The following is a 26,082-nucleotide window of genomic DNA, read 5'->3' as shown; positions in this document are numbered from 1 at the left end:
GGAATGGAGGCTGTGATGAGATAAATGGTTATTATGAGGTATGGGCATTTTTAATTAGCTCCTGCAGACTGCACCACACTGCTAATGAGCTCTTGCCAAGCTTCCTGTGATTCCTCTTTACTTTTTGTAACTCTGTAATAGTAACAATATAATCATTTTCTATAATAACCATGATAAAACCCAGATAATCCTTCTGTAACTCCTGCATAAGCTTCACATAATTAAATCAGTTGGTGAAACATTCTTGGTCTATGGGATGAATGAACGCGGCACAGCTCTGATACCTGATAAAGAGGGCAAAGCAGAGAGTGTATAAGCCATATCGTCCTGCCCCCAAAGCAGTATAAATCCAGTGCAAGCCTGGAATTGGGTTAAAAAGTAAAACAGTTGTGTTTGGATCTCAAATTAGCCCATCGCTGCCAAAGCAGAGGCCAGAATATTACCAAACCGGTAAATGTGGTCCTGAGGGAAGAGCCTGATTTGCTATAGGTGGGCTGGTGTCTAGGCAGCTGCTGGGCTCCTAAAGCAGAGAGTAGTTCCCAGCGATGGGTGGGGAGGTGTGAGAAGGAAAGAGGGGAAAAGACATCACAGAAGTCTTGCTTTCATCTGGTCTTTAGAAGAAGAGGGAGTGTTTCTCAACAGTACTGCGAAATGCAATTTAGATAAATAGCTGGTGGCTCCTACAAAGAGTTTAGCCAGCCTGTTATCTTTCACTGGTCCTCTCTGATTGATGTACCCTAGGTGATGTCATATGTGCTTATTCTTTTCTTTCTTTTTTCTTTCAGTCAGGAAACACATTTTTCTATAATTACTCCTCCTGTAAGAATTTCTCACGCAGAAGCATATACACATTGCAAAGGAACAGTCTCTCTGCACTTGAATTTGGCGAACAATTGCAGATCTGCTGCCCTCTCTCCAAGAGCCTGGTAATCACGAAGCCTTTTGTGATGATGTCTTTAGATGAGAACCCAGCTTCTTACTTTTCTTATTCACATTTAAGCCTGTAGAATTTATTGTCAACTGCAAGAAGCTTGCCCCTGGGCAGAGAAAGGCAGCAGCCACCCACAGCTGTGCCACAGGCTGACTCTGGTGAGGATCTCTGAGCATAGCTGTTGGAGAGTGGATTGTCCTACCATGCATCCCCATCCCACAATTTCACAGTCAACAGAGGTGGGAAGATCAATAGAGGTGGGTGAGCTCCAAAATGCCCATCATACATTTCCTGCAGCAGCGTGGCCTTGGTAATCCTCAGTGCAAGACCATGCAGTGAAGGAAGGAGAACTTGTAAAATAATTCTGTCCTTGCTCACCGAGAACCCCATGTGCTCACAAGCACCAAGATGAGCGTGTAGGGGTTCAGGGTTACTGGTGGTGACGTGGAGAACAAGAGATGCTGGCTGCTGGCTCCTCCTTGGGCTCTCTCATGGCCAGTGACTTTCTGCTGGGTTTTGGATGAGCATTTTGTACTCATTAGGAGCTGACAGTGATTGGGTTGTTTTGCCTCTCTGTCTTTTCCTACACTCCCACATGAGTCAATAAGCAACACTTCAACTCCTCTGCTTTGTATCTCTCTCCTCCATCACCTATAATGGTTTCATTCATGAGTCTGCCCTTTATTTCGGCTGTATTTTAGTGTATACTGTGGGGTTTTGGTCAGGGTGCCCTGCATGTGATGCATCAGCACAATCCAGTCTTTCACCTCTTCTTCCAGCTCTTCTTCTCCACTGGGTGTTTCCCCATCCAGACCTTCCCATTCACACTCCACTGTACCAGTCCTTGCCTTTCTATCACAAATCTCATGATCCACAGGAAAATGACAAAACAAAACAAAAAAATCCTTCACAGACATAATCATGAATCTCTCCTCTTATTTACAGGGTAAATACCAGAATATAAATGTTAGTGAGCATTTGTGTCCATCGCGTGTCAGCTCAGGTGCCTCTCTCCATCTCCCCATGATGGGTACCTTCGCCTCACTGCTCACCACCACCTTCCCAGCCAGTTTGCTGTTGCAGCCAAGGCTCCATGCAGCCAAACCACTCTCTGGGCTGCTTTAACTGATTCCTCCTGTCCTTTCTATATCCTCCTCAGCTGCCAGCTGCTTTCCTCCTACTCAGTGCCTTGGCCTGGTCTTTGGGCCAAGAAACAATCTGGTTTTGTTTAAAATAATTAAACTCCCAAGAACTAAATAAATTTCCTTGTCTTTCTTTTGAATTATTTGACTTCATTTTCTCTTCTAGTGCTGACACACATTTTTCCCTTCTTTTTTTTCCTCCAGCTGGGCTAACTGAATAGAGACTGCTCCTTGCTCCTCTGTGATCTCCTCACCTCTGAGCATTTTTCTTGCTTTAATAACTGACCACAAGAAGAGCTTTAGAGACTCTGAGGAGTATGGTTACTTTCTTCCTCTTAGGGGAAGGATTGAGAAATGGACATACATCTAGAAGACAGTGAAATGCATTGTGAAATGGGTACAATACCCTTAGAACAAGAGTCCATTTGAAGAAATAGAAAAATCCTAACTTCAACAGTAAACTCTGACAGCTTTTGGACATGTTCTGGTTGGTAGAGCATCCAGATTTTACTGTTTGCAAATTGGGCTCTTAACTGAACCAGGTGCTGAACAAGTGCTTTCCACAGGTCACTGAGTCCAACTTTGTTCTAAATAGCACCAGCCTCAGGCCAAATTCATTCCTAAACTAACTGGACTCATCTCTCACTTATTGAGCCACATGCCCTGGCATGGTTTATCTTCTGTGCTATCCTGTGGCATCGGGAAACACACAGCAAGCTGATTTCTTCTTCGGCCCTCCTGTGGGCAATGCAGCTACACGCTGGCCCTTGTACAGATCACTACCTTTCTGCTCCAGTTATTGCTGCAGTTTATGAAAGCCTGCAGTGAAAATGTTCTGCTCAAGTTAAGGGGAGGTGAAAGGACAGAGGAAGACCAGCATGCAAATACTCAGTGTTGGATGGTCTCCTTTCCTTTGTTTGACCATCTTGCACTTTCCCACATCTCGCACATCCTGTGCTGTGGGAGCCACTGTTAAAACACAGCTCTGCTACCGTCTTTCCTATCTGCTATGTAGACCCGATTTTGATCTTAGGTGCACTGACTTCACTCTGCCGACTACTGAAGCTCGTCTCTTCCCTAGCCAAATGCAAGCAGCAAGAGAAGCTTGGGTATGAATGATCACAGAATTTTATCATCAAAAGTCCATCCCAGTCACCTGAAAGCCGAAGTATTACTTTATATTTTTTTTCCTTTTACTGCTAAGAGGAAAAAGGAAAAAATAACTTCAAAGTTATCTAGTTACTTACCCCTTACCCTGACAAAGGGGTTGCTGGGGTTGCTCTTTTTCTCGGTGCCCATTCTGAAGTACTAGTGCCACATCCACGCTGTCAGATCCAAACACACTTGGGAAAAAAGGGTAGAAAAGATGACACAGATTTAGTTTTTAAGGCGTGAAACATGTTTTTATAATCTTCTGCTTCTTATCCATGCACCAAGCTTGGAGACACTCAAACCTCAACTAGACTGGCCCTAAATTATCAGGCAGAGATTTCCTTTTGTAAAGGAGTGAAGAGAATCTCCTGCCTTCTCCGTACGGGCAGAGTTTCAGGTCCTTGGGCAGAGAATGACTCTGCTCAGGCACTGACAGGGCTTAACCATCCTAACCAGCTTCAGCTGAGCTCTCCACCCCCTCCCATGGTCCTGGAGCCCATTTAAGATCAGCTGTGCACCAGCCGCTCTTTCCCTGAGCTGAGCGGCAGGCACGTAGGTCACTGCAAGCACAGCCATGGACCTGCCTGACTACAGCCCTTCACCATCCCTCTGAAGAAGGAAGCATTTCCACGTAACGCTGGCATGGTAAAGCTTTTCTTTTCTTAAGGATTAAAGCTGTTAGCTTTGTGACTTATGCTCTCGAAGTGTAAGCTTGCCGCAAGGGTTGCAGAGGGGCAGCAGGGTGTTCGTGGAGGTGCCCAGGAAAGGATGGAAACAGCCCTTCCCCAGCCACCTGTGTCCTTTCCGTAGCCACAGCCCCGTACCTGAGCACCACAGCTGCTGGCCTGTGGTTCAGATAACCTTTTCTCAGCTTGCTGCCCAGGCTCTGCACAGGGCTGTGACATCATTTAAGATCTGATGGTTTTGGATGTGAACAAGTGCGAGATCCTGGTGCCCCACGGCAGGGCCATGGGAAGCAGTGTATTTCCCTTCCAGCACACACAGGTTTGCTCTTTCCTATTTACTTCTGAACATTTTTCATTATGATGCTCTTATGATGCTTTAGGGATGGCAACACCAGGAATATAAATCGGAGCTTGTCGTTCACAGGCATCACGTTATTATACGTTAATATGAGCTTTCTGCTAAAATATCACACATTTAGTTGTGAATCTTGGCTATTATCAGAAGCTTGTTATTGGGTTGTTTTCCTTCGGTTTTATTTACACATGTGAAACACTGTGTTTAACGATGGATTGGTTTTGACTGACTGGATCAGACCATTCTGGAAGTCACAGCCTGTATGGTCTCTATGCTCTGATTTAGCAACTTCCTTGCCTCTGTTCCCCTGGGTTTTACCTCTCTTCCTATGGGTGAAGGTAGCAGGCAAAGCCTCTTCTCTACTTCTTTTTCATGGCTGATGTGAAAGCAGAGTCCAAGATACTCCCCCTAGACCAAAAATATGGGGAGAGAAAAAAAAAACAAGATAAAAGGAATCTGTAATTCCGGAAGGATTTGAGGATTTCTCCGGGGAGGGTGAGAGCAGAAAGTCCTCCCTTGTTCTCCCCTGTCACCATCGGCATCAGTCAGCTGTAAAATGCTTCTCAATAAATGAAGGTGTAGAGAGGGGCAGGTCTTGTTATCCTGGGCTGTCTGGGAGGAATCGGAAGGGAAGTATGTAACCAAATTATGCTTTTCGGCTGTGAGCCTCCAGCTGTGTGACATTTCCAATTATCCAAGCACATACATATGGATGCGCAGGCCCCTGCAGCGCCAGCACTCTCTGCGCTTCCGCAGGGGCGGAGGCCTCCGCCAAGACAGGGCCTGGCACGGCTCCGCTGCCATCCCGCTCCCGCAGATGGGCAAAACGGTGTCCTTGAGACCTCCGTGTGACGTTCAGCATCTTTTTGAAGTGTAGTCCAAAGCCTCATCTGGGAGCAAAGAGACTCATTCCCCACTGAGCTGCTCCTCCCCTGATGCTTTCGCTCAGGACAGTGGGCCATTAAGCGAATCCCAGGCGGATAAGTTCGAGTGTCCTGTAGGCTTCTTGCAGGGTCCGAGCAAGGATGCCGTTGTTTCTTCTGAAGGGTTATTAATGATTGGGAACTTCTCCATTGCTGGGGTGAAAGCTGTTCCTCCCACACAGCTTCGATGAGTCACATCGCAGCGAGCTGACACAGGCTGCAATCAAAGGGGCAGCGGAGGAAGGGAAAGTAGCCTGTTACGCTGATCAACCTTTGTATGCAGCAGAAATGTGGGGGAGGGATTCTCTTCTCCTAGGTTTTCAGGAATAGCTGCAGGTTCTGGGCTTTATAAACTTTACAGTAAGGTCTGCTGATCAGATATAAAAAATAGATTAGATATGTTTTCTATAAGCTTCATTTATACTCATCAGACTGCTACAAGTAATAATACCAGGAAATAGATTTGCAGGCAGAAGTATGATTTTTAAGTTAACGATGTTCATTTAATTTCAGCTCTTGTCTCCTAGATGTGCCTCCTCCTAATGCTCTAAATAGCTCCTCTGCCTCTTTGATGTTTACACCCTTCAAATGCATAAAGACAGTTCTCTACAATTCCTCATTTTGCCAAGCAATACATACTTAGTGCTTTTCATCTCTCTCCATAAATCAATCCCTTTCCTCCAACAGGAGCTAGAATAGGATTTTTTTTTTTTCCTTATTAGATTTGTACTGAGAATTTCTTTTCAGAAACAGATAAATGATACAAGGTTTTTTCATGACAAAGCATCCTATCATACATTATTAGCAAACACTTCCACAGCCGAACAGGAATAAAAATAGAAAGTGGGCTATAAAAAAGAATGTATAGCAGGATGGCATCTAATCTCACAGCATGGTACTAAAAGTGGAGCAGTTCCTTCACGTTTCTTTGCAGATCTTCAAGGAAAGATCCAGGAGGCCTAAGAAATGCTTAGCATCTTTTACTTAAGGATTTTGTTAAATTCTGTGTGATCTTTGACATCAAGTTAATGAATTTTCTCCTTATTCAAAAAGCCCACCTACTGCTTGTGATGTGTTTGAAGCTGCAGATCCTTTCTTGCTGGTGTAGTTGCTGCTCCTTCCTTGCTGTTCCTCTTCTCTGCCACTCAGCACAGCATTGGCTACGTACACCTTCTTCCATGAAACTATAACTGAGAAACCACCTGAGTTTAAGTTCTTTCAGATCCCACTTATCTCAAAACCAGATTTTTTTTATTACTGATTTTCAGTGGAATATATCAAACGCTGAACTGCTCGGGGTTCTCACCTTGCAGGCCAGGTTAACAAGTTCATAATGTGCTTTTAAGATTGCTTCTTCTGATGGACCCTTCCCAGGGATCACACTCTCTGACTTAGACTGTTGGCTGTGCTTTAGAGGCTGTGGTGAGATAAGGCTTGCCTGGGAAAAATAGTCACCCTCAGATTTCCCGTATTTCTGAAAGCAATTTTGGTTGAAGTCCAGCAAACCCTGCAAAAATGGATTTAAAATGAAATTACAAATGAAAGATGAATACTCAAATGGACAACAATTTCAGCAGCTATTTGTCAGGAAAGCTTAGGACTTTGGAGATTAGTCTGCCTGGGCAATTACTGCCCTGGGACAGAGGCACGTGCTCGTTGCACTTAGACATGTTCAGCCTGGTGCTGTTTGGCCTGATGTTCTTTCCTGCATTGTTCTTTCATCTATGAATATAAGGAGTGAGGAAAGGAGAGGCTGATCAATGAGTTTATTTTCCTTGTTTGTGGTTTCAGGGGTGAATTAGAGACTTGGAACTTTCCCCTAGGGCCAACCAGCCCAGCCAGGCTGTCTGCTGGATCCCAAAGTCTTCGTGGAAGCCAATATAGAGATAGGCAGAGTCAGCAGGGTCTAAACCCCAAGCGTTTTGGAGATTATTAAGTAAATGTGGCAAATAATTAGCTGTGCAGCTGCAGCATGTATTCAGGGAGGGAGCCTGGGGGTGGTAGCTCCTATCATCTCACAAAGGAGCAGGTGCTGCAAAGGAAACCAATATTTGAATATTTTAGCAAAAAGCCAAAGACCTTCTCTGGATCTGCTGCCAGCGTGCAGAGAGAAGGCAGGAAACCCAATACAAAGCCAAGGTGGCTTTATAATAAACAAAACAAACCAGTGCCAGAAGTTGTTGTGCACTGGGTTTTGTGACCGTGCATTTTAATTTCTTATTGTTTGTGCTGTCCTTAGCATTGGGTTAGCACAGCAGTGCATCCAACCGCTTCCCTGTGATGGCTCCTTGATAGACATCGTTTGTACTGCTGCAGAATTCTGTCTTTTGAAGCACTGTGTGAACTTCGCTGCTTCCACCTCTGGGCCTCTGAAGATTTATGCTCTGGCATTTTGAAGTTTGCTTTTCACTAGTTTCAAACAGCTTTTGAATATGTTTGACTTGGGGTAGTGATTACTAACTTCCAGGGCCAGATCTTTGTCATCCATCATTTCTTCAGATCAAGGTCTTTGTCAGAGAAATAGCAGAAGACCTCTTGCACTAGACATTCAAGGGGCAAATGGACTTCTATCAGGGATGATTTAACTTCTTGATGACCCTTTTGACATAAATGTAAGTGCTGACAAAAGCTGAGACCTGAAGCTGTGAAAGCCATCTATGAATATCTATATATTATTCATCTATGTAACACCCTGAGGTTTACAGCAGGTCCTGGGACAAGACCCGAGGGTAGTGTTGGCATCTAAGCTCTGCCTGGATTTGTCAGGAGGCATCTCTTCATGGTTAGCAACAGAGATTAGGGTCAGGTATGGGTAAGGGGGGGTCTGCAACAGCCCAGATCCAAGGACCGAAAGTACTTGGATACTTTACCTGGAGGGGAGATTTTGAAGTGTTAGCACTTTGTACTTCTCAGTGTTGCTGACAGTGTAAATCTCTGCTTTCCACCTTAGAAAAATAGTATTCTTTTATTATTAAGTTGGCACAAAACAGTCTTAAATATCAGTAACAAAGTGTGATTCTTCTCAGCCAACCCAAACTTGAAAGGTAGACTTTTTAAACTCAAGGGTCAATGTTTTAAAAATTCAAGGTGCTCTTTTGACCTGTTTTAACTGTCCTTCCTGATACGTGCTTAAATGTCACTGCCCCTCTCTGGGGAGGCTGAGAACAGTTTTGCTACTGAAAAATGGATTTCTGTTACTGCTCTTGCTGGTCTTGCACAGAAGTTTAGCACAGCAAGAAAATAACTAAGAAGTAGCGATAACAAGGTTTCTTAAATTCAGGTTGTGGGTTAGTGAATAGCCCAAACTGACCAATTCTTTAAAATAGTAAAAAATAAAGCCCTAAGACAGCAGTGGGTTTGGTATTTAAATGTCTCTGGTAAAGATAAGTTGTATACTTGGTGGTGCAGAGCAGGTAAATGCACTGTGTCATGATCTAGGCACCAAGCTCCTCAGCCCAGACACTCCCTGTGGGATATCAGACCTGGTATTGGCAAGTCTCTCCAAAGACGAAATAGATAGCCCTCTGCCCTTTATATGTGTGTATATATACATATATGCTAGCTAATTCTGTAATAGCACAGGATGACTGTGTTTGCAGTTTCTGTTTCTTTAGGGCAACATTTAGACTGTGAACTCCCTGAAGAAAAGACTACATTGCTAAGTGTTTCCAACACTCCTAACCCTCCTGGGCTTTCATTTCCTGACTGACTTTTAATGTTATGTAAAGAACAGAAATAATATCTTCCATTAAAACTTTATTAGGTAGCTCTTCCACTTAAGAGGGCTGTTTCACTTAGTCCCAGCCAAATTAATCCCGGTTATTGAAAGCTAAACAAGAAAATTCAGCAGGGAGAAGCAGAAAACTACCTGCAGTTTTGAAAAGATGAGGAAAACAAGAGTGGTGTGTTCAGTGACTTGTTTGAGTAGATGCACGTAGCTCAGTACAGCGTCCTACACAACTTTAGTTCAACGGCCAGGATGGGAACCGCTTCGTTTCTTGGCAAGGGGAATCAGCAAACGTATGACCCCCCTCTTCTACATCCAGGTGATTTCTGCTGGAGTCTGTTACAATTATTTGGATCATCAGACATCTGCTCACCTCCATAGATGTTGCTAAGGCTACTAGTGGGCTGATTGATGTGTGGTTACCACCAGAGAGCAGCCTGAGTGGCAGCAGCTGACCTTCTTAGGAGTATCTGTATTTCTCTTCTCTTTCCCTCTGGCTTTTGTTGTGACCTTTGGAATACAGATCAATCCCAAATTGGTGTTTGTTAACAATAAATACCCTAAAATTAGGATACAAGTAAACAAGTTCTGAAAAGGTTAGACAAGATTGAGGCAAGTTGATGCAAAACTCTGTTTACCATACTGGTGGTTTATGTGGTTTATTTTCCAAAATTGTTTTCCAGTCTTATTACCTGCAATTCCAGAGTAAAAACAGCTGGGCAGCCCTAGGATGGGGGACCTATACCTTCTCAGCTGGGTTTCATGAATCCCCGATATAGTCACAGAATTATAGAATAGTTTGGGTTGGATGGGACCATGAAGGTCATCCAGTCCAACCCTTCTGCAGAACTAGATCAGGTTGCTCAGAGCCCCATCCAACCTGACCTTGAATGACCAAAGATTGAGTATCTACCACTTCTCTGTGCAACTTGTTCCAGTGTTTCATCACCCTCAGCATAAAAAATTTCTTCCTAATATCTAATCCAGGGGATGGGTTGTAACTTCTTTTTCTGGGCACTCCGTGGTGTGTTGATGGAACTAGTGTTTTGCCAAGCAAAGATAGGTAAATGCATCCAGCTGTACTGGAGTGGCTTCAGTTCACAAGTGGCATGCGAGGTTTTTCATTTTCCCTTGAACAGTTATATTGCCTTCCCCACTCCATTTGCAAACTTCGACTGCGCAAATATATCAGTATACTTACGCGTTATATGATATGGAGACTGTAGACCATGTAACGAAATAAATTTGTATCTAGGCATTGTACCCAGCCGGGTAGGAGAGCCCACAGAGAACATCACTGATTATCAGCTATGAACTGGTTAAGTAAAAACTTTGAATCATATCATCAAAGGTATTTTGTGCATCTTTGCAGAATCTTCAAGTGTACAGTAACAAAAAAAGCTCTGAGGGGAAAATTAACCGTGTCATGGGTGATATAAAGCTGCATCAGTACCTATAAAATGCCCTGGCAATACAAGAGAATTGAAGTAATGAACAGAAATGCTCAGTTAGAGCTTTTTCCATATTTTATGTTAATCATTAGGGTAGAGCTGAAATTAGCTTTAATTGATATTAAGGGATAAAAAAAAAAGAATCCTCTGGAGAATGAGTCTCTTTAACCTTTAATGATGCAGTAAATAAAATATCCTGTCAACATTTGTGCAATAGTAAGGGTTTTCAAAATTCCATATCTGTATCATGAACGATTCAATATGCCTAATTCTCTCCATTACAGCAGATAAAGGTGATGTCAGTGCATAAATTCAGCTACAGGTTTTCCACATTTCCAAGCTATCTGTCAAACCGTAGTAATTCCCCATGCTGGTTTGTTGCTCCTATTAGGGAGACGGGGAGAGCAAGGAGGGACTGTGAGAACTGAAATCCTGCCTGCTGATTCTCATTTCTACACCTTCTGATGCCAGAGTAGCAGTAGAGAAAATACACCTCAGTAGAGAGGGTAAGCTAAAAAGAGGAATGTGCCTATTCTTCCTTTTGGGTGAAATATGCCTGAAAATGTTTCATTTTTCACTTTAAAGGCAAGGTGCAATTGCAAAAGACTTCAATACTTTAGGGACACTTGGTTTGGTTATAGTCAAGCCATTCTTCTATGTGTCATGGCTCAGCCTGGTATTGAAATGCCTAATAACTGACTTGGTGAAGCACATGAAATATTCCTCTCCTGTAAGCAGGAAACCTGTTTTTCATAAAATCCATTTGATCGTTGCAATCCATTGGAAGTATTGCATCATTTAAGCAAGCTACTGTAACATTGATGGTTACTCTGCTGTAGTTAACTGAGAAACAGAAAACAAATCTCCCCACTTATAACCATTTTTGTCTTTTGTCAGGACTGATACAATAATGGTTCTCAGATGCTTTATGTATCTCCTCTGGAAAGTCCCCAGCAAGCCTTTCTGTGTTTCTGCATACTTACAGAAGTCTACCTGAGCAATCAGCCAGTGTTTTAAGAGGGTGTGTGTTATGCTTGCAGAGTGATGAAGGCTACCACCTTCTCTGAGACACGGTTGAAAAATCTTTGAGTAAAGCCTATTTTTTAAAAGGTTGATGCAATAGATTTTCTTCACTCTTTTATTTGCCCTTCTTAGGGTTTGGGAGGATTTAGAGGAGGAAGTGAAACTGAAGCGTCCCCAGAATTAATTTCTACTTTGTGCTGTGTTTGGAAGCTCTTTCCTCTTGAAGAAGACCCAGCTATCTTGGGATAATACCTTGTCTCAGGCTTGCTAAAGGGATCAGCAAGGTCTAGATAAAGGTTTTATCAGCAAAAACATGTGAAAGTAAACAGTGGTATGGCTGGTTTAAAAAGGAAACAGCCAAACCAGTGAAAACAAATCTGATGCACGCACAGTGACCAGGACCAGCAGACTCCTGGCCAAGTCACATCCATTTCTGAAGGATGGCCAGTGAAGCAATGGAAAGTGCTAGGAATGATGGAGGCAGCCCTTATAAGCAAAGTAGTTTTATGGAGTTAAGACACGGAGGATCTAATTTTCTTCTAGAAGACTCATTACCATGATTTTGTTACACATTATTTATGGGCTGTTATGATAGTCCTGGCAGGTCATAATTGGCTGAAGCCAGAGAATTAGTCACATTTTTCACATTGGGATGAATGATCTGTACAGCTACACTAATGACTTCATTCCTAGAGATGCCACGTGCTGGGCAGGGACTGTCTGTCTTGTTGAATGGCTGGATTAACCATTTCTGGTTCTCAGCACCCTACAAAGGTGCTTGATTTTTGCTCGTGAGATACCAAAATGATATTTCTTTATCTTAAAGTATCGGTTTGGCATGCAAGTGACTTGCTGTCTTCACGATGGCTTCCCCTTTCTCTAACCTTTCTTGAACTCTAAGTTAATTATGCCTAGCACTAATTTTCTATCAGGAAAACACCCTCTTTTCATGAGTTTGTACAAGGGCGTTGCACTTTCTCCATCAAAGCTGGCTGCTGCAGCATTGCGACAGTAAGACAGGTCCAACTCTTCCACTGAAGGTTTTTAGCCCCTGTTAAGAGATGAGCAACGGTTTAAACCGAAGAAGGGCCTTATTGGCAGCCCTTCTAACTATGCCTTTCTGTGTACATAGCAAAACCCAAACAATTTTTCACAGATGATGAATCAGAAGGGAGCACTATAATTGATTTATCTGCCTTTTGGGACAGCGCAAGCTGCAAACTCTCGAATTAGAGCCTGGTAAACATTGCTGTGTCTTCCTGAAAAATGGACAGCTTTGATTTGGTGATTTCCAGTGATCAGGAAACCACTGCACCGTTGACTGGCCACTCCTAAGCCCCTTAATTGCCCTCATTAAAGAACGGACATGAATTCTTGAAAAAATTTGGACTATGCTAGTCTAGATTGCAGCATTTGTATCATGTTGCAATTTTATCTGCTAGACTAAAGAGAAAAACATGTGGCGATGAAAATTATATGACCAAGATTTGGAAAATATGGCCTTGAGGTGAAGGGTGATGGGAGAAATTAGGTGGTGACTTGATCTGGCTTGCAGCCCTTCTGAAAACCTTTCCCATTTCACTAGCATCCTTCTTGTTTCGTAGCTGTCAGAGCCAATGTAATATACAGGGGTTAACCGATGTGTGAAAATCTGATCCAGGAGAACCTCCCACTTGCTATTTTTCATCCTTCCTGTTTATATGGTCAGGGACAGAATAAGTCCTTTGGTCAAAGCATCATGCTGATAGCCGGACCAGCTCACAGGGCACCAGCTCTGGAGCAGTTCAAGAGCCAAGCAGCTCACGGCAGGCTAAAATCCCACCACAGGCAATGCAAAAACCCCATCCCTGGCTCTGGGAGGAGGCAAGGCTTAGCTCTATGCTGTGTCCAGACAGTATCTCTAGGAGCAGTGGCCCTCCTGCAGTGTTATCACCATCTCCTTCAAGCTGTTCCTGCTGCTCTCTGCAATCCATCCTCTGTCACTCCAGTGCAGAAGAGGGTTGGCTAGTGTTGAACTGAAGGCAACCTCTTAATCAAACTGAGGTGGGAGTTATAGTGTTTGCAAAATACTGTACAAACGGGAGGGTTTGATCGCATTAAATGAAGGATCAGATTCATTAAATTAAGTGGAAAGCAATGTACATGGATAATTTCAATGGTTGAGGCTGAATACAATTTTTAAATAGGAAGTGATCAGCTGCTTTACACAACACAGAGCAGCTCTCAAACATTTTTAATGACAGTATTTGTACACACTTTAGTTTAATTAACACATGGCACAAGAGAGGCTTGGTAACTAGGATATAGTCTCACACCAGTCGGCTCAATTATAACACATGAAATTTCAAGCATCAGTACACTAAGAATGTCACCCATCCCTGCCCAGCAAGGTCTGACAGTTTGAATTTCCATCACACCTTGTTTCTCTTGGATGCGACAGTAATTCCTTCTCTCCAGACAGAGAAGTCCCCTTAGAAGTGGATGATCAGCTTCCCATTTGGATTTATTTCTTGTTTTCTGCAATCAAAATTAAGGACACTGCATATTGTCACTGCCCAGTGATCCACATTACATTTCTGACAGCTATGTTTATTAGTAAATATGTAGTAATTGCTTCCAGAATTAACTAGAGCTGCTCTTCTGTGCATGTATGTGTAAGGTAGATTTCCTGCAAAGTGTGATCCCTTTTGTTGGCACAGCACTCATTAGACACCAGAGAATAATTGCAGCCATGGCTGAGTTTTACGCCTTTGGAGGTGCGGTGTTGGTCCGGGGGACTATCTTCAAAATAATTGGGTTTTCTGGTCTTAAGAGTCCAAATGAAAATATCTTGAGAGGGATCTGCAACAAGAAGAGAAAAGGCACAGTTGGAGAAAGACAAATAAGTGGAGATTAAGGGAAGAACTCGGCCGTGGTTTGAACATAACCTGATCTGTAGTGTTGAAGGTGGGCCACCCCTGAGAGTGCAAAGCAACTGGTATTAGCACCCACAGAGGGTAACCGGGCACTTCTCCCTTCATGTGAGAACTTCAAAGCATGATGTGCTCCTCACCTCAGTTTCTTTGCAGGTGTGGAAAGTGAAATGTTGCAATAGGACGATGAGGGCAGCCTTCAGAGTCAGGAGAGCAAACCGCATCCCGATGCAGTTTCTGGGACCAGCTCCAAAGGGCAGGTACGTATATGGGTCTACGGCCTCTTTGTTTTCCTTACTGAACCTGTATAATTACATGGTTGGGGAATAAAAATAAGGCAGTAAAAATGAAAAAGCCACATCTGCATCACTTACTCGGACACCTCTTGCCTGAGCCCTACAGAGATTTGTTTGGCTTTTCAGTAAGATATCTCAGCAATCGAGTGCTGTGTCAGAGCCCCCATCCAGGATGGGGTGGGATCACACTTAAGCCTTTAGTTTAATGCCGTAGAAGTTAAGAGCAATGTGGTAATCTACACACTTCCATAGCAGCTGTATCTATTGTATTCAGTGAGAGAGAAAGCAGGGGTTGTCTGTTACAAGCAAGCCCATGGCTTCAGTCTTGCTGAGAATGAGAGGTTGATACCAATTATAGAAATAACCAACAAGGGAGAAGTTATCAGTCCTCTGAAAACAGAGAGAAAGCAGCTCTGGAAGGATCAACTCTGGTATTTTTTGTAGCAAAGCCTGTGTGATGGAAATAGAATCAGCAAAGAAGACTCTACAGAAAGAAGGTTAGCAATCACAAAACCCTCGCCTTCTACCTACTCTATCAGCAAGCCTAAAAACCGTACAAGATGCGAAGTATCAATGTTGTTCTCCCAATAAGATTATGTTGTTTGAAACCCTGGTTAAGTGTAAAGCTTATTTTCGTCTTAAAAAGATGTTCCCGTGAGTCTGCTATTTCTCATGGGTATTGTTTGTAAAAAGATAGGAAGGACACCATTAGGAAGCTAATCAGAGATTAATACTTAATTACTATGTGAGGGGAAAAGCAGCACGGTATTTCTTCCTTTTTATTACACTTTTTGTACCTTTCTGGTCTGAACTCTTCTGGGTTAGGCCAGTGCTTGGGGTCACGATGCAGGGTATAGGATGGGATCATAACAATGGCTCCTTTGGGAATGGTCACTCCATTTATTTCTACATCTTTCTTGCAGGTTCTCTCAAGCCGTCCTCCGATGGGGAAAAGCCGAAGAGTTTCGCTCACTGTCATGTCAAGATATTCCATTTTCATCATTGCTTCATATGTGAGAGGAGCCTGTAGGATGACAGGAGAAAGGCAAATAGGTATGTTGGCATGACAATTGGATTGTCACAAAATGACTACCAAGACCAGAGCATCCTCAACTGCTGTTGCCCCAACTATGACTCAGACTCACTGAAGAACAAAACATAAGGTAGGAATTGCATAATCGGTTTCGTTTTCTATCTCTGAGTGATGAAAATGCCTGGAAATTCACTTCTACTTGTGCATAGGTGCAGAGTACGGCAAATGACTTTGTGCAGTGGGGTGGCCTGTGAGGTGTCAATGGCCTAAACAAAATAGATGCAGGGCTCAGTTTTTTTCACTGTGTTTATTAGAGCTGTTGAAAGATCTCAGAAGGAAGGTGTTTAGGAGCTAAAGATTTCTCATTGTCTTGACTGCATAAGGAAGGCAGCAGGGTCAGAGTGTCTTCGCCATCACTTGAGGTCCTCTTACCTTGTTGGGAAAAACGGAGTCGATTTCGTTCAGCAGTTTTTGCTGCACATCAGGGTGCAAAGCCAGTTCATATGCCGTGTAGGAAAGCGTGGTGCTGATGGTCTCGTAGCCAGCAAAAATAAAGATGAATGCTTGCGAAAGGATCTCTAGGTCAGTCAGGGCTGTGAGGAGAGAGGATGTGGGGAAATAAGCAAAACTGATGTTGGCTGGCAATCTCAGCAAGGAACAGGGAGCAACAGATGATGGGGTCAAGGCATGTTTGTTATGGTTGTTTTCTGATAACACGCTTATATCTACTCTGTCTGGAAAAAAGTTGTTTGATAGATGAGCCAGATGATCTCCCAGAAATAAATGACTGATGTAGCAGTCCTAATCCCTGGCAAAGGACCTGGAGGATACCCTTTAGCCCCAGTGCTGGTAACAAGGGACAGACTTCTGCCTGGAGGTAGTCAGTAGAGATGGTGGTGACCTGTTGGGCCTTTCTCTGGGAAATAGCACCCCTTACTTTCCTTGTTCCTACAACCCTTGCTCCCATGAGGAATATTTGGATGTTGTTACATTTATATGGGTGATTTGCTTCTTTGCTTCCTTCAGTGGGTGAGTTTTGGGCTTCGATCATCAGCTGCAGAAAATCCACTCTGCCCTGAGAAGAAAAACAGGAGAGATTCTTTGGTGACAGGTCCCTCAGGGCAGATTAGATGAGCAAATTTCACAGCCTAAGCACAGTTTTTAAACTGAAAGCAATCCCAAAATGCACAGGACTTTCTTGTTGTAAAACACAGCGCTTGCGTCTTATTTTGGAAACCCATCTGTCCTTTTCATGAAGGCATCAGGTGGGAGAATAGTGTCTTGAATGAATTTCGGGAAAGGGATCCAAACTCTGAAAGGGAGAATTTTGCAAGGAAGCAGCTTCAATTTTTGAAAAGCTAGAGGGGAAGCTGCAACCCTGCAAGGTGATATTGCTGCTCTTGTGCTGTTTAGTCTTCTCTCATCCTCTGCCTAAACTTCTTCAGGGAGTCTCTTTGAGTTATTGCAAGTTTTGCAAACCCAAGATTAATGTAATTCTAGCAGGCCTTTATCCAGATTTAACTTCCAATCATGGATGTACGAAGTCCACTTGCCTTTCTGCCAGGACTGGTCAGGTGAAGCTTTTCTGACAGTATTAGAATCAAGTGTTTACATTTAAGTAGATTCAGTGGTTTGAGTCATTGCAGTTTGGCTTCACCTTTGATATCATCACCCTTACTATATTTCACTTAAATGGACTTTCTGTCACAATTGCTAGCAAATTCATGCTCGCTTACCTTGTGAGGATCCTTTTCACGATCTTGCTTAATTTTGGTGATGGATCTCATGAAAAAATCGACAACGTCATTGGGGAAGAAGCTTACATTCATCTTGTTCAAAAGCGGACCAATGAATGGAAATGTAACTGAAAAACAAATTGAGAATGAAATTGTACACCGTAAACAAACTCCACCTCCTATGAGATAACTATGGACATTACTGAGGAAGTAATGAAGATAATGAGAATTTATTTCTTATCCTGATTTTTTTTACTTCAGCAAAGCTTGAACTTGCCTTTTTCCCTGTTTCTCTTTCTTAGGACAGTTTGTCTTAATGCAACCCACTTCCAAGTTCCTGTCTGAGCACAAGTGAGGTGGGTATAATCTTTGCGTTAAGAGATGAGCAAAGCATATGCCACCTTCTTCTAAGGCACTGCTTTCCCGGGACAGGATACTTCTGTCTGTTGTACAGCACTGACAGGAACGTGACACAGAAGAGAAATATTGCAAATTCTGAATTCCTTTTTCTCAGGCTGAGCTCTTCACTGCCAGGCCATGCTCATGCAAAGATTTTCAAGATCCCTTCAGGGCTTTTCCTTCATTATAGACATGGCATCTTGAGCTTGTGTACAGATTCCTGAGACCTACAGCACCAGATCACAACCTTCCTCGTGTTCTAGCAAGGTATTGAACCTTGATTTAAGGTTGCAAGTGATTTAAGATCCTTCGGTAAGTTATTGAACCGCTAGGGAACTGTGTGTAATTACAGGCCCCATCCAACACTCTTCCAGAAAATGCACTTCAAATAGAAGCACCCTCCTCAAGCTGAACTTCCTTTTCAACTCCTGAATCATTTTCCAGCGCTTATTTGGATATTGGCTGGGATGATGACAAGTTTCTTGCGTTGTGAATGCCAAAGGTGTAGGAAGTTCTTGTCCATCTCCTTCCCAGAGTTTTGATGCAAAGTTAACAATGAGGAAGCGATAAGACAAGAGCTATTAGGAATTCCATCCTAACTAGTCATGTTATTTTAAGCCCTAGGTGACTGGTTAATGTATAGATGAACCAGTCCCTGGTACGCTTGCTAAAGTCACACTTCACTAGTACTCTGACACCTGAATGAAGTTTACAACAAAAGTCATTTACATGTCAAGATAGCGAGCAGGCTAAAAAAGTTAATATTGACGAACTTCTGCATCTCTCTGACAAAGGGGTCTTCAGGGTTGTTCATGGAGTCAATGTTGACACCGAATGAAGTGCTGGTGACAACATCCATGCTGTAGCTTCCAAAGAGGCTGAGAAAATATGGAAAACGGGCTGTGGTTAAATATTTGGACCAAGTGAATATATTTTTTTCCTAATGCCTATGTGACATTTAAATTTCAAGTCTCATAAGACCTCTTACTCTGGTTTTGAAAAAGAAATTGGATATAAGGTAACTGGAAAGTGCTTATAGTGGAAGGGATAGGTTTTTAGGGAGCTTGTCTCAAGCCTGCATGTGTTTTAAAGTCAGACAGCTTTTTGGAGGATGTTAAAACAGCATGTAGCTACATGAGCAGGTTAGTGCAATGACAGCATGTGGCTCTTGAGTATGTTATCTCCTTGGGAAGGAGTGAGAACACCCCTTGCTTTGAACGTGCCATCAAAATGGTCTTGTTCAACCCAGCACAGCCCGATGATATAAGAAACTGCCCAAATCCTCTCCTGACGAGGCTCTTGTAGGGGAGAGCTTTTCTAGTGTGCAACTACTGACATGTAGCTTCTCCCCTTTGCATCTATGCTGTGAAACCGAGAATAAAATGCACAGGGTTTGTTCCAGAGCCTATGTGGAGGGCACAGGTGAGGGCAGCATGGCCAGTGCCACACTTTGGCCTCCCTCCCCACACCCTCCAGCAGTAGGGCAAGTGATGGATGAGCATCCCTCGGTGCTGTGTGTGGGGTGGAATGGCCAGCAATGGCACACAGAAATTCTGAGTGTGTGCAGTGAAAACTGGGTTTGACTGGGGTTATCTTGGATCTGTGGATTCACAAAGCTGTGAATCTCTCCATCTAACTTCCTTTACAAGGCTTCTCTCTGGGAGTCTGCCTCTAGGAAACTGCACTAACATCCCAGCTTGATTTTTCCCTTTCAAATTTCCAGCTAGGCTTTTGCTAAGCCCAGTCCCTCATTTCAGAGGTCTGCTGCGCTTGGTGAGCAAGGTGCGTTGCCAGTAATGAATAACTTGTTAACAAGGTTTGCTGCTTAGGCTGCTGTACCTAGCAGTTACTTACTCCTTTACAGATACAGTGCTGTCCTTTTCTATTTGCTTCTGAACATTTTTCACCAAAACTTCCCCATAGTGCTTCATTATAGGTAACATCTGTAACACAAACCAGAGCTGGTCACTTAAAGATAGTACATTTTAGTCCTTTAAGACAGACTTACGAAGACTACAGGGAGTTTCATGAATATTTACAAACAAGATCTTTCTGCTAAGCTTTTATTTTAAGTCCATTTTTAGTTTTAAATTAGGCATAAATTAAACAAGCCAGCTTAGTTGCCAGGCTCTGACTAAAGAAATTGGACCCCTGTGGCAATCTCAGCCTGGAACCACTATCTACTGACTTTCTGATTTAGTTTGTACCTGCTCCTCTGTTTTACCTCCTTTAGTTTCCCACTGGTGAAGACTGGAGAGAGCACAGTACGAATCCTTTTCCACTGTTCGTCTTCAGCTAATGAGATAGCATTGCTCAGCACCCCTACTATATCTACATGCTAGAGGAGAAAAAGGCAAGGTGTTAACCCCAGAAAAATATAGCAGTTTCCTTGCAAGGAGGGAGGTATAACAATGTGGAAACCACATCCCAGGCTATTTCAGGGCATTACAGCTGGCCACAGGCTACGATCTTACGAACAGCCTCTCTCAAAACACACATGCATAAATGATCACTTTTCCTGCAATAAAACAGTGATGAGAGGCCATTTCCGTACCCAGAACAGGTAACCCTACAAGCCCAACGCACCTATGTATGTGTGTGCACCCACACCTAACCATGCCACCCAGAGCCTGAATCTGCGAGCTGGAGCCTCGCAGATTCCTGCATGCTCATACAATCAAATTCATCCACATGTGTATATTTATGTAGGTGTGAGAGCAGAATTTGTCTCAAGAGCAGGTGAACAGCTTCCTCTGCCAGTGGGGTATGCAATCCCCAAGCTGTAAGGCAGGGGAACAGTGACATACAGTGGCCATTTACAGTAATCCCTGTAGTGCAGTCACTCATACCCTGTGGGAGCCCTGCTACATGCTTGTCTTCCCCTGTACTTTTTCTGGACTCTAGCACATCAAATTCTTGTGCTCTTACCCTCCGGTTGGTAAAGGTGGAGTAACACTCTTTAACCAGCACAGTTTTAATGATTTGGGGGTCCATGACACCCATCACAGGTTGCCTGCCATCATAAAACCTGGTGAGGGGAGAAGAGGAGGCAGATAAACAATTCCAGATACTTGAAGTGCAAGACTTGGCTGGTGCCTGTTAAATGAACCCTCTCCCATCACCAGCCTTGCTGCTCTGCAGATGACCAAGTACAGAAATGTAGGAATTGGAGATGGGAAAAGGAAGTCCTTTTCCATCTGTTTTTGCAAATGATAAAAGGGGCTAAATGCCTTCCATATTTACTGGGAAATGAGCAGGGCTCAGCCCCTCAAAGGACCACATACTAAACGAAGCAAGTGTCTTCACTTTCTCCCCTGACTTGCTGTGTTTTTCCAGGCACTTAAACACATTATAGTATTAGAAGGAGACTTGTTTGACCCCTTTTAGGCTCTTGAATTGGGTGTCTGGAGACTTGGGCTGACAGCACTGAAACACCCTTGGAGAAGAAACTTGATCCTTGTTTTCATCTTTTTCGGCCACCAGTTCTGAATGTTTTCCTGGAGCAGGTGGAGATGGATTTACACTCTTTCTCCATTTACGTAAAAATATCTTCACCAGACTCCATTTTTTAAAGTCGCTATAGGGACCAATGGATGTATTGCAGAGGAGAAGTGCAAGGGCGTAGCCCAAGTTATAACAGCAGTGATAAAATCTATAGGAGCTATCTGGAGCAGAGCACCAATAGCTGCGCTAATCCCCACCTAAGCAGCACAAAGAAGTCAGCAAACTCTGGATCTGCTGCTTGTCTCGGTACTGAGAACCACTCATTCCTCTGCTGTTGGTAAACCAGAGGAACTTGATCTCCTGGTTCCAGACTCTCCCTTAAGCAAATAATTTTGCTTCTGATTTTTGTTAGGAACAGGTGAGGACCTTTTGTTATGAGGTTTCAAGCAGCCTTCATAGCATAGGTCAAGGCAATTTCCATATAACGTGACTGCGGCACAGCCCTGCAGTCATCGGGATTTCATGTAAGCCACCAAGAGCATCTCATCATTGCTGTGCTTGTCCTGCTGGGACTGACGGGGTTGCAGGCAGGGAAAAGGGAGCTTTCCTAATGAATGTTTTCTCCCCTTTGTATGGACTAAGGTTGTTGCTTTGCCTTAAGAAGTGTGGTTCATACTCACCCCCAGACTTTCCCGTATTTCTGGTAACAGTCATTGTCAAAATCCAAGAAACCCTGTGGAAAGCAATGTAAAAAATAACTTGGAGAGGATGCAGTGGAGGGAATGGTGTTGGAGATGGTAGAATGGGTAAGGTATCTGTAAACTAGCGTTCAGAATTGCCTTCTGAGCTCTCTCCAAAGATGTGAAGGACAGCATAAACGTATATCTTGCGTGTAAATTAGTAATTTGCTGGGACCTTGGCAAAGGGCAGCTGTTAATCTGCCACCCAGGGTGATCATTTGGAGATGCTGTCGAGGCAGGGCCCTGTGGTTTGTGTTACTGAGCCCTTATCCCATGCTGGCCTTTGCACAAACTGTACATTAGAGCAGAGCTTGGCATTTGGAGATAACTTATCATCACCTTCTATTTGTTCAGCTACAGCTATATGAGTAAAGGTGGATATTTCTGGAGCCAGGAAGGCTTCGATCACTTACTTTGCGATAGTTCATGCACGTTCCTATGAAAGGCAGAGGTCTTGGTCCAGGAATGCCCAACTTCTTGAACAAACGAAATGGCCAGGTGCCATATCTGTGGCATAAAAAAAAGACAACCACATGCTATATCGTGGTGGCACTGACGCTGCAGGCTGTCTTAAGCCTGGAGACTGCAACATCCCTTTGGCTCTAAGCAAAGGAGGTTGATTCAGGAGTTGGAAAAAAGTAGCCCAAAATAAAATTGACCTGTAAAAACTGCTTAATAAATGTGGTAAAGCTCACTGCTGCCACACAGAGCTTCAGAGAGATGGCTTTGATGTAGAAGCAGCTGTCTTCCAAAGACATAGGTGTTCTGGTGGAAACAGAACCCAGAGGCCTTTAGCAAAAGTCAGAAGAGGAGCTCATTGCCAAGCAAAGGAGAGGCAGTGAAGGGAGCAGGAAGAAGCAACACCAAGCTTACATGTGTTTATTGAAGAGAAATCAAAGCATTGCCAGAAGTGATGTCCCAAACAGCGTTTTTGTCAAGCTGCTAATTCCATTTATTGTTCTCCCTCTCCTCAGCCCGGCACTAGCTCAGTGGTGCGTCAGGAAGTCTTGTCTTGATGGTTTACTCTTTAGATTTTATTGACAGTTTTGCAGATTTCTTTCCTCTGAAGCACCCTTTTTGGCAGCCGTAAAGTTATTACTTCTACCTCAGGGCCTTCTGTTTCTCAACAAGAGCCCAGGCTGCAGCCCTTTGAAGCTTGTCTTTGGCTGTGTTGAAAAAGCTCCTCAAAATATTTGTTTTTAGTTAGTAGCTGCAGCTTCCCAAGCGAGCAGTTCACTGCGGAAGGGATGTAAAACCGCAAAGGTTTGGCAGAGGGATGTTATCAGAGATCCTCTCTGGGCCACATGGCAGCGGCCGCTCAGCCAGCATCCTAGGAATGCTACCCTGAAAAGCCAGAATTTAGGCTGATGCTTAGGGCAGGAGTTCCCTTGCAGTTAGTAATACTTTTCTAAATTTGAGGGGCCCCAAATGAGATGCGTTCCCCCAGGACAGATTTTGCCAGAGCACAAAAGTGGACCACGTCTTATGGTCCAGAGCAGGCAAAAAAACAGCGAATGGGGTGTTTGCAGGTGCAGAAAGGTTTCACAGAGCTCAGTTTATCAGTGCATAACCTTTTCTGTCAGTACTAGTCACAAAAAGTTTGTGATTTCTCATTCGTAATGCTCGTGGGCAGCAGGGGCTGCAGGAGGACCAGGAAATGCCAGGCTGGGCTGGTTACAAAGCTGAGAAATGTTAGAGTATAGTCTAGGCTTAATTCAAACATGGCCAGGAAAATGCCGTCTAATGCTCTTACGACTAAAATGTGACACGGTTTTCTGCAGGCTGAGAAGGACCATTCAGTGTAAAGCCAGAGAATAATAATTTCTTCTCACCATGGATGTGAACCTGAAATATCTGATGTTCCATCATGTGTGAACTGAAATAGTGCTGCCCCAGATGGGCAAGAAGCATCTGAACATCCTCCCTCTGCTAATGGGCAGTGAAATTTCTATTTTAGCTCAGAGATCAGAGCACAAAGATCTGGGCTTCATCCCTTTCACCACAACAAAATTGCATGTGGCTGCAGAAGGAGGTCGTGTGGCAACCAGTGATCTTAGGTGGCCACAGTTAGTGAAATATGAAGGTTTGAGTCAATAATAGCGGGGGAGTTTCTGAAGAGTCTGCTCCAAACAGGCTTTTGAGTGATCCAAATCACAGGAAACGATTTGAAAAACAGGGCTAAAAGTTTCAGAGCTTACTGAACCACCACAGTTGGAGCATTGCCAGGGCAGACAAATAGATTGTGCTCATGTGCGCATTAATCAGTAAGGTTTGTGGATAGCAACATGCTGTCTCTGCCTACGGGCTTATCAGCACTACAGAGTTTGTCAGTCCAGTCATGTTGGCAGGAGCTGCCAGTGGAGATGCTGTATGTCCCAGCAGAACGGGGCTTTTCAGCCCGATAAACTGCAGTGCTGAACAACATCAGCAAAGCAGACAAAAGCATTTTCACACTAGTATGGCTTCTCTGAAGCTGCAGGGTACACTTCTGCCTGATGGAGTTTGTCTGAAGAGCCTGGAGCAGAGAGCTTGACCTTGCTTTAGGCTTTCTTTTTTTCCTCGCCAAGAATGGGCTGTGGGAATGGGCATGAGATGCTGTCCCTACAGGTGTGCGGCGAATGTAACTTCTGCAAAGTACCTCCCCTGGTCCAGGTGCCCATGCATGTGCATCTTGCCTGGGCACTATGGAAGGAGTCAGGAAGAGTAAAGACTCATCCTATGAGTGCTCTTTTTCTTGTGCCTTTCTGTTGTTCTCCACCTCTGCAGGTCATGCAGTAGGATCTAGTGCCTGCTTCCCCACACAGGGCAACCTCAGTCAGGGAGGCACAGCCTTTCTTAGACTGTATTTCTGTGGAAAATAGCCCCACGGACAGTGATTCTCACTGAAGTCAGCATCCTGCTACTAACGAATGCCTGACACCATTATTATTTGATTATTGTTTTGATTCTTAGTAGCAAGATCATAACATTGTACAGGAATATTCCAAATGTTGGAGCAAGACCGTGCATTTGTACGGACTTTGGACTCCTCTGTTACTTCTTGGAGCCTCACTAGAGGTTGGAGATCTGGAAATTTCACCCACCTCTTTGCTCTTTGGCAGACCACTTGCATGAAAATGAACAGCAGCAAGAACAAGAAAGTGGCACAAGCAAAGAACCAATAACGAATATTTTACTCACAGTATCACGAGGACCATGAAAATAAGAAGAAGGGCCCAGGTTTCCATAGAGAAGGAGGGAAGAAGGTTCATTTTGATTCTTCTCTGGTCAGTTTTGAGTTCTTCTGTCTTCAAGTGTTTGCCCTAGGTCTGTGGGGAAATAAGGGCGTTTTGCTCTTATTCAAGTGTGTGATTTTGTGTGTCCAATCACATGATTTGGGGGCTGTCCTTTCATCCGGAAGGAGGAGTGGTGGAAGGCAAAAGTAGCAAAGTATGCTAATCTGAAAAGCACTGATTACGTGATAGGTAAACGCCTGACTGAACTATCTAAGACTCAAACTATTTAATACATATTTTGTCAGGTATTTCAGCTGGTTTCTCTGTATGTAATAATTGACTTTTTATCGAGTAATGCTCCCAGGCTCCTACTCCAAAATAAATAAAACCAAGTTACAAAGAAAAGGTAAATCCCAAAGCAGGTGTCAGAGTTGGTTTACAAAAGGGAAAGAGAAGTGAAAAGGTTATTCTTATATTGTACGACAAGATCTTTTCTGGCAGCTGAATTAACTTTGGCAAAATTTACGATTTTGTTTAAAATATCTTTCTTTCTGTACGTGTTGTGAAGAGCAAGAGCTGCCTGCTCCTGCCTGGGGTGTGTCAGAGGCAGCTTCTAATGAAGGCAGGGATTTGCCCTCTACAGAGGCTTTAAAGTCCACCTTATTTGCTGGCTTGTGGCCAGGTGTTTTGTAAGAGAAATACGCTTGTTCCACAACTGTAAGCAGTTAAAGCACCACCATTTCCAAAAGGTCAGCTTGTGGCTCGTGAATAAAAAGAGCATCTGCCCTTCTGCAATAGTTGACAAAAAGAGACAAGCAAAGGGAAAACACAAATCTTGTAATGGTTCTCCTGTAAGGATGGTGCAGAAAAGTGGCAGCATCCTAGAGACATGGACATGCTAAGAGAAGGTTATGATG

The 26,082-nt window shown here is 43.6% G+C and overlaps 1 protein-coding gene across 1 annotated transcript; it reads right to left on the bottom strand.

The window, feature by feature from the left end:
* Window positions 1-13,535: 13,535 nt before the first annotated feature.
* Window positions 13,536-25,312, bottom strand: LOC104062520 (cytochrome P450 3A9). The gene is made up of 13 exons (XM_009564589.2): window positions 25,131-25,312; window positions 22,364-22,457; window positions 21,891-21,943; window positions 20,695-20,794; window positions 19,991-20,104; window positions 19,621-19,709; window positions 18,496-18,644; window positions 17,368-17,495; window positions 16,622-16,706; window positions 16,064-16,224; window positions 15,396-15,622; window positions 14,443-14,605; window positions 13,536-14,231 (listed from the first exon to the last, which is right to left on the bottom strand). Exons 1-13 carry the CDS (start codon window positions 25,199-25,201, stop codon window positions 14,133-14,135), a joined length of 1,533 nt encoding a protein of 510 aa, XP_009562884.2. The 5' UTR covers window positions 25,202-25,312; the 3' UTR covers window positions 13,536-14,132.
* Between the last annotated feature and the right edge of the window lie 770 nt (window positions 25,313-26,082).

The sequence above is a fragment of the Cuculus canorus genome, chromosome 15, assembly GCF_017976375.1.
Source record: "Cuculus canorus isolate bCucCan1 chromosome 15, bCucCan1.pri, whole genome shotgun sequence".
Taxonomy (NCBI): domain Eukaryota; kingdom Metazoa; phylum Chordata; class Aves; order Cuculiformes; family Cuculidae; genus Cuculus; species Cuculus canorus.
Note: the sequence above shows the minus strand (reverse complement) of the source record. Positions and strands in the feature narration are given on the sequence as shown.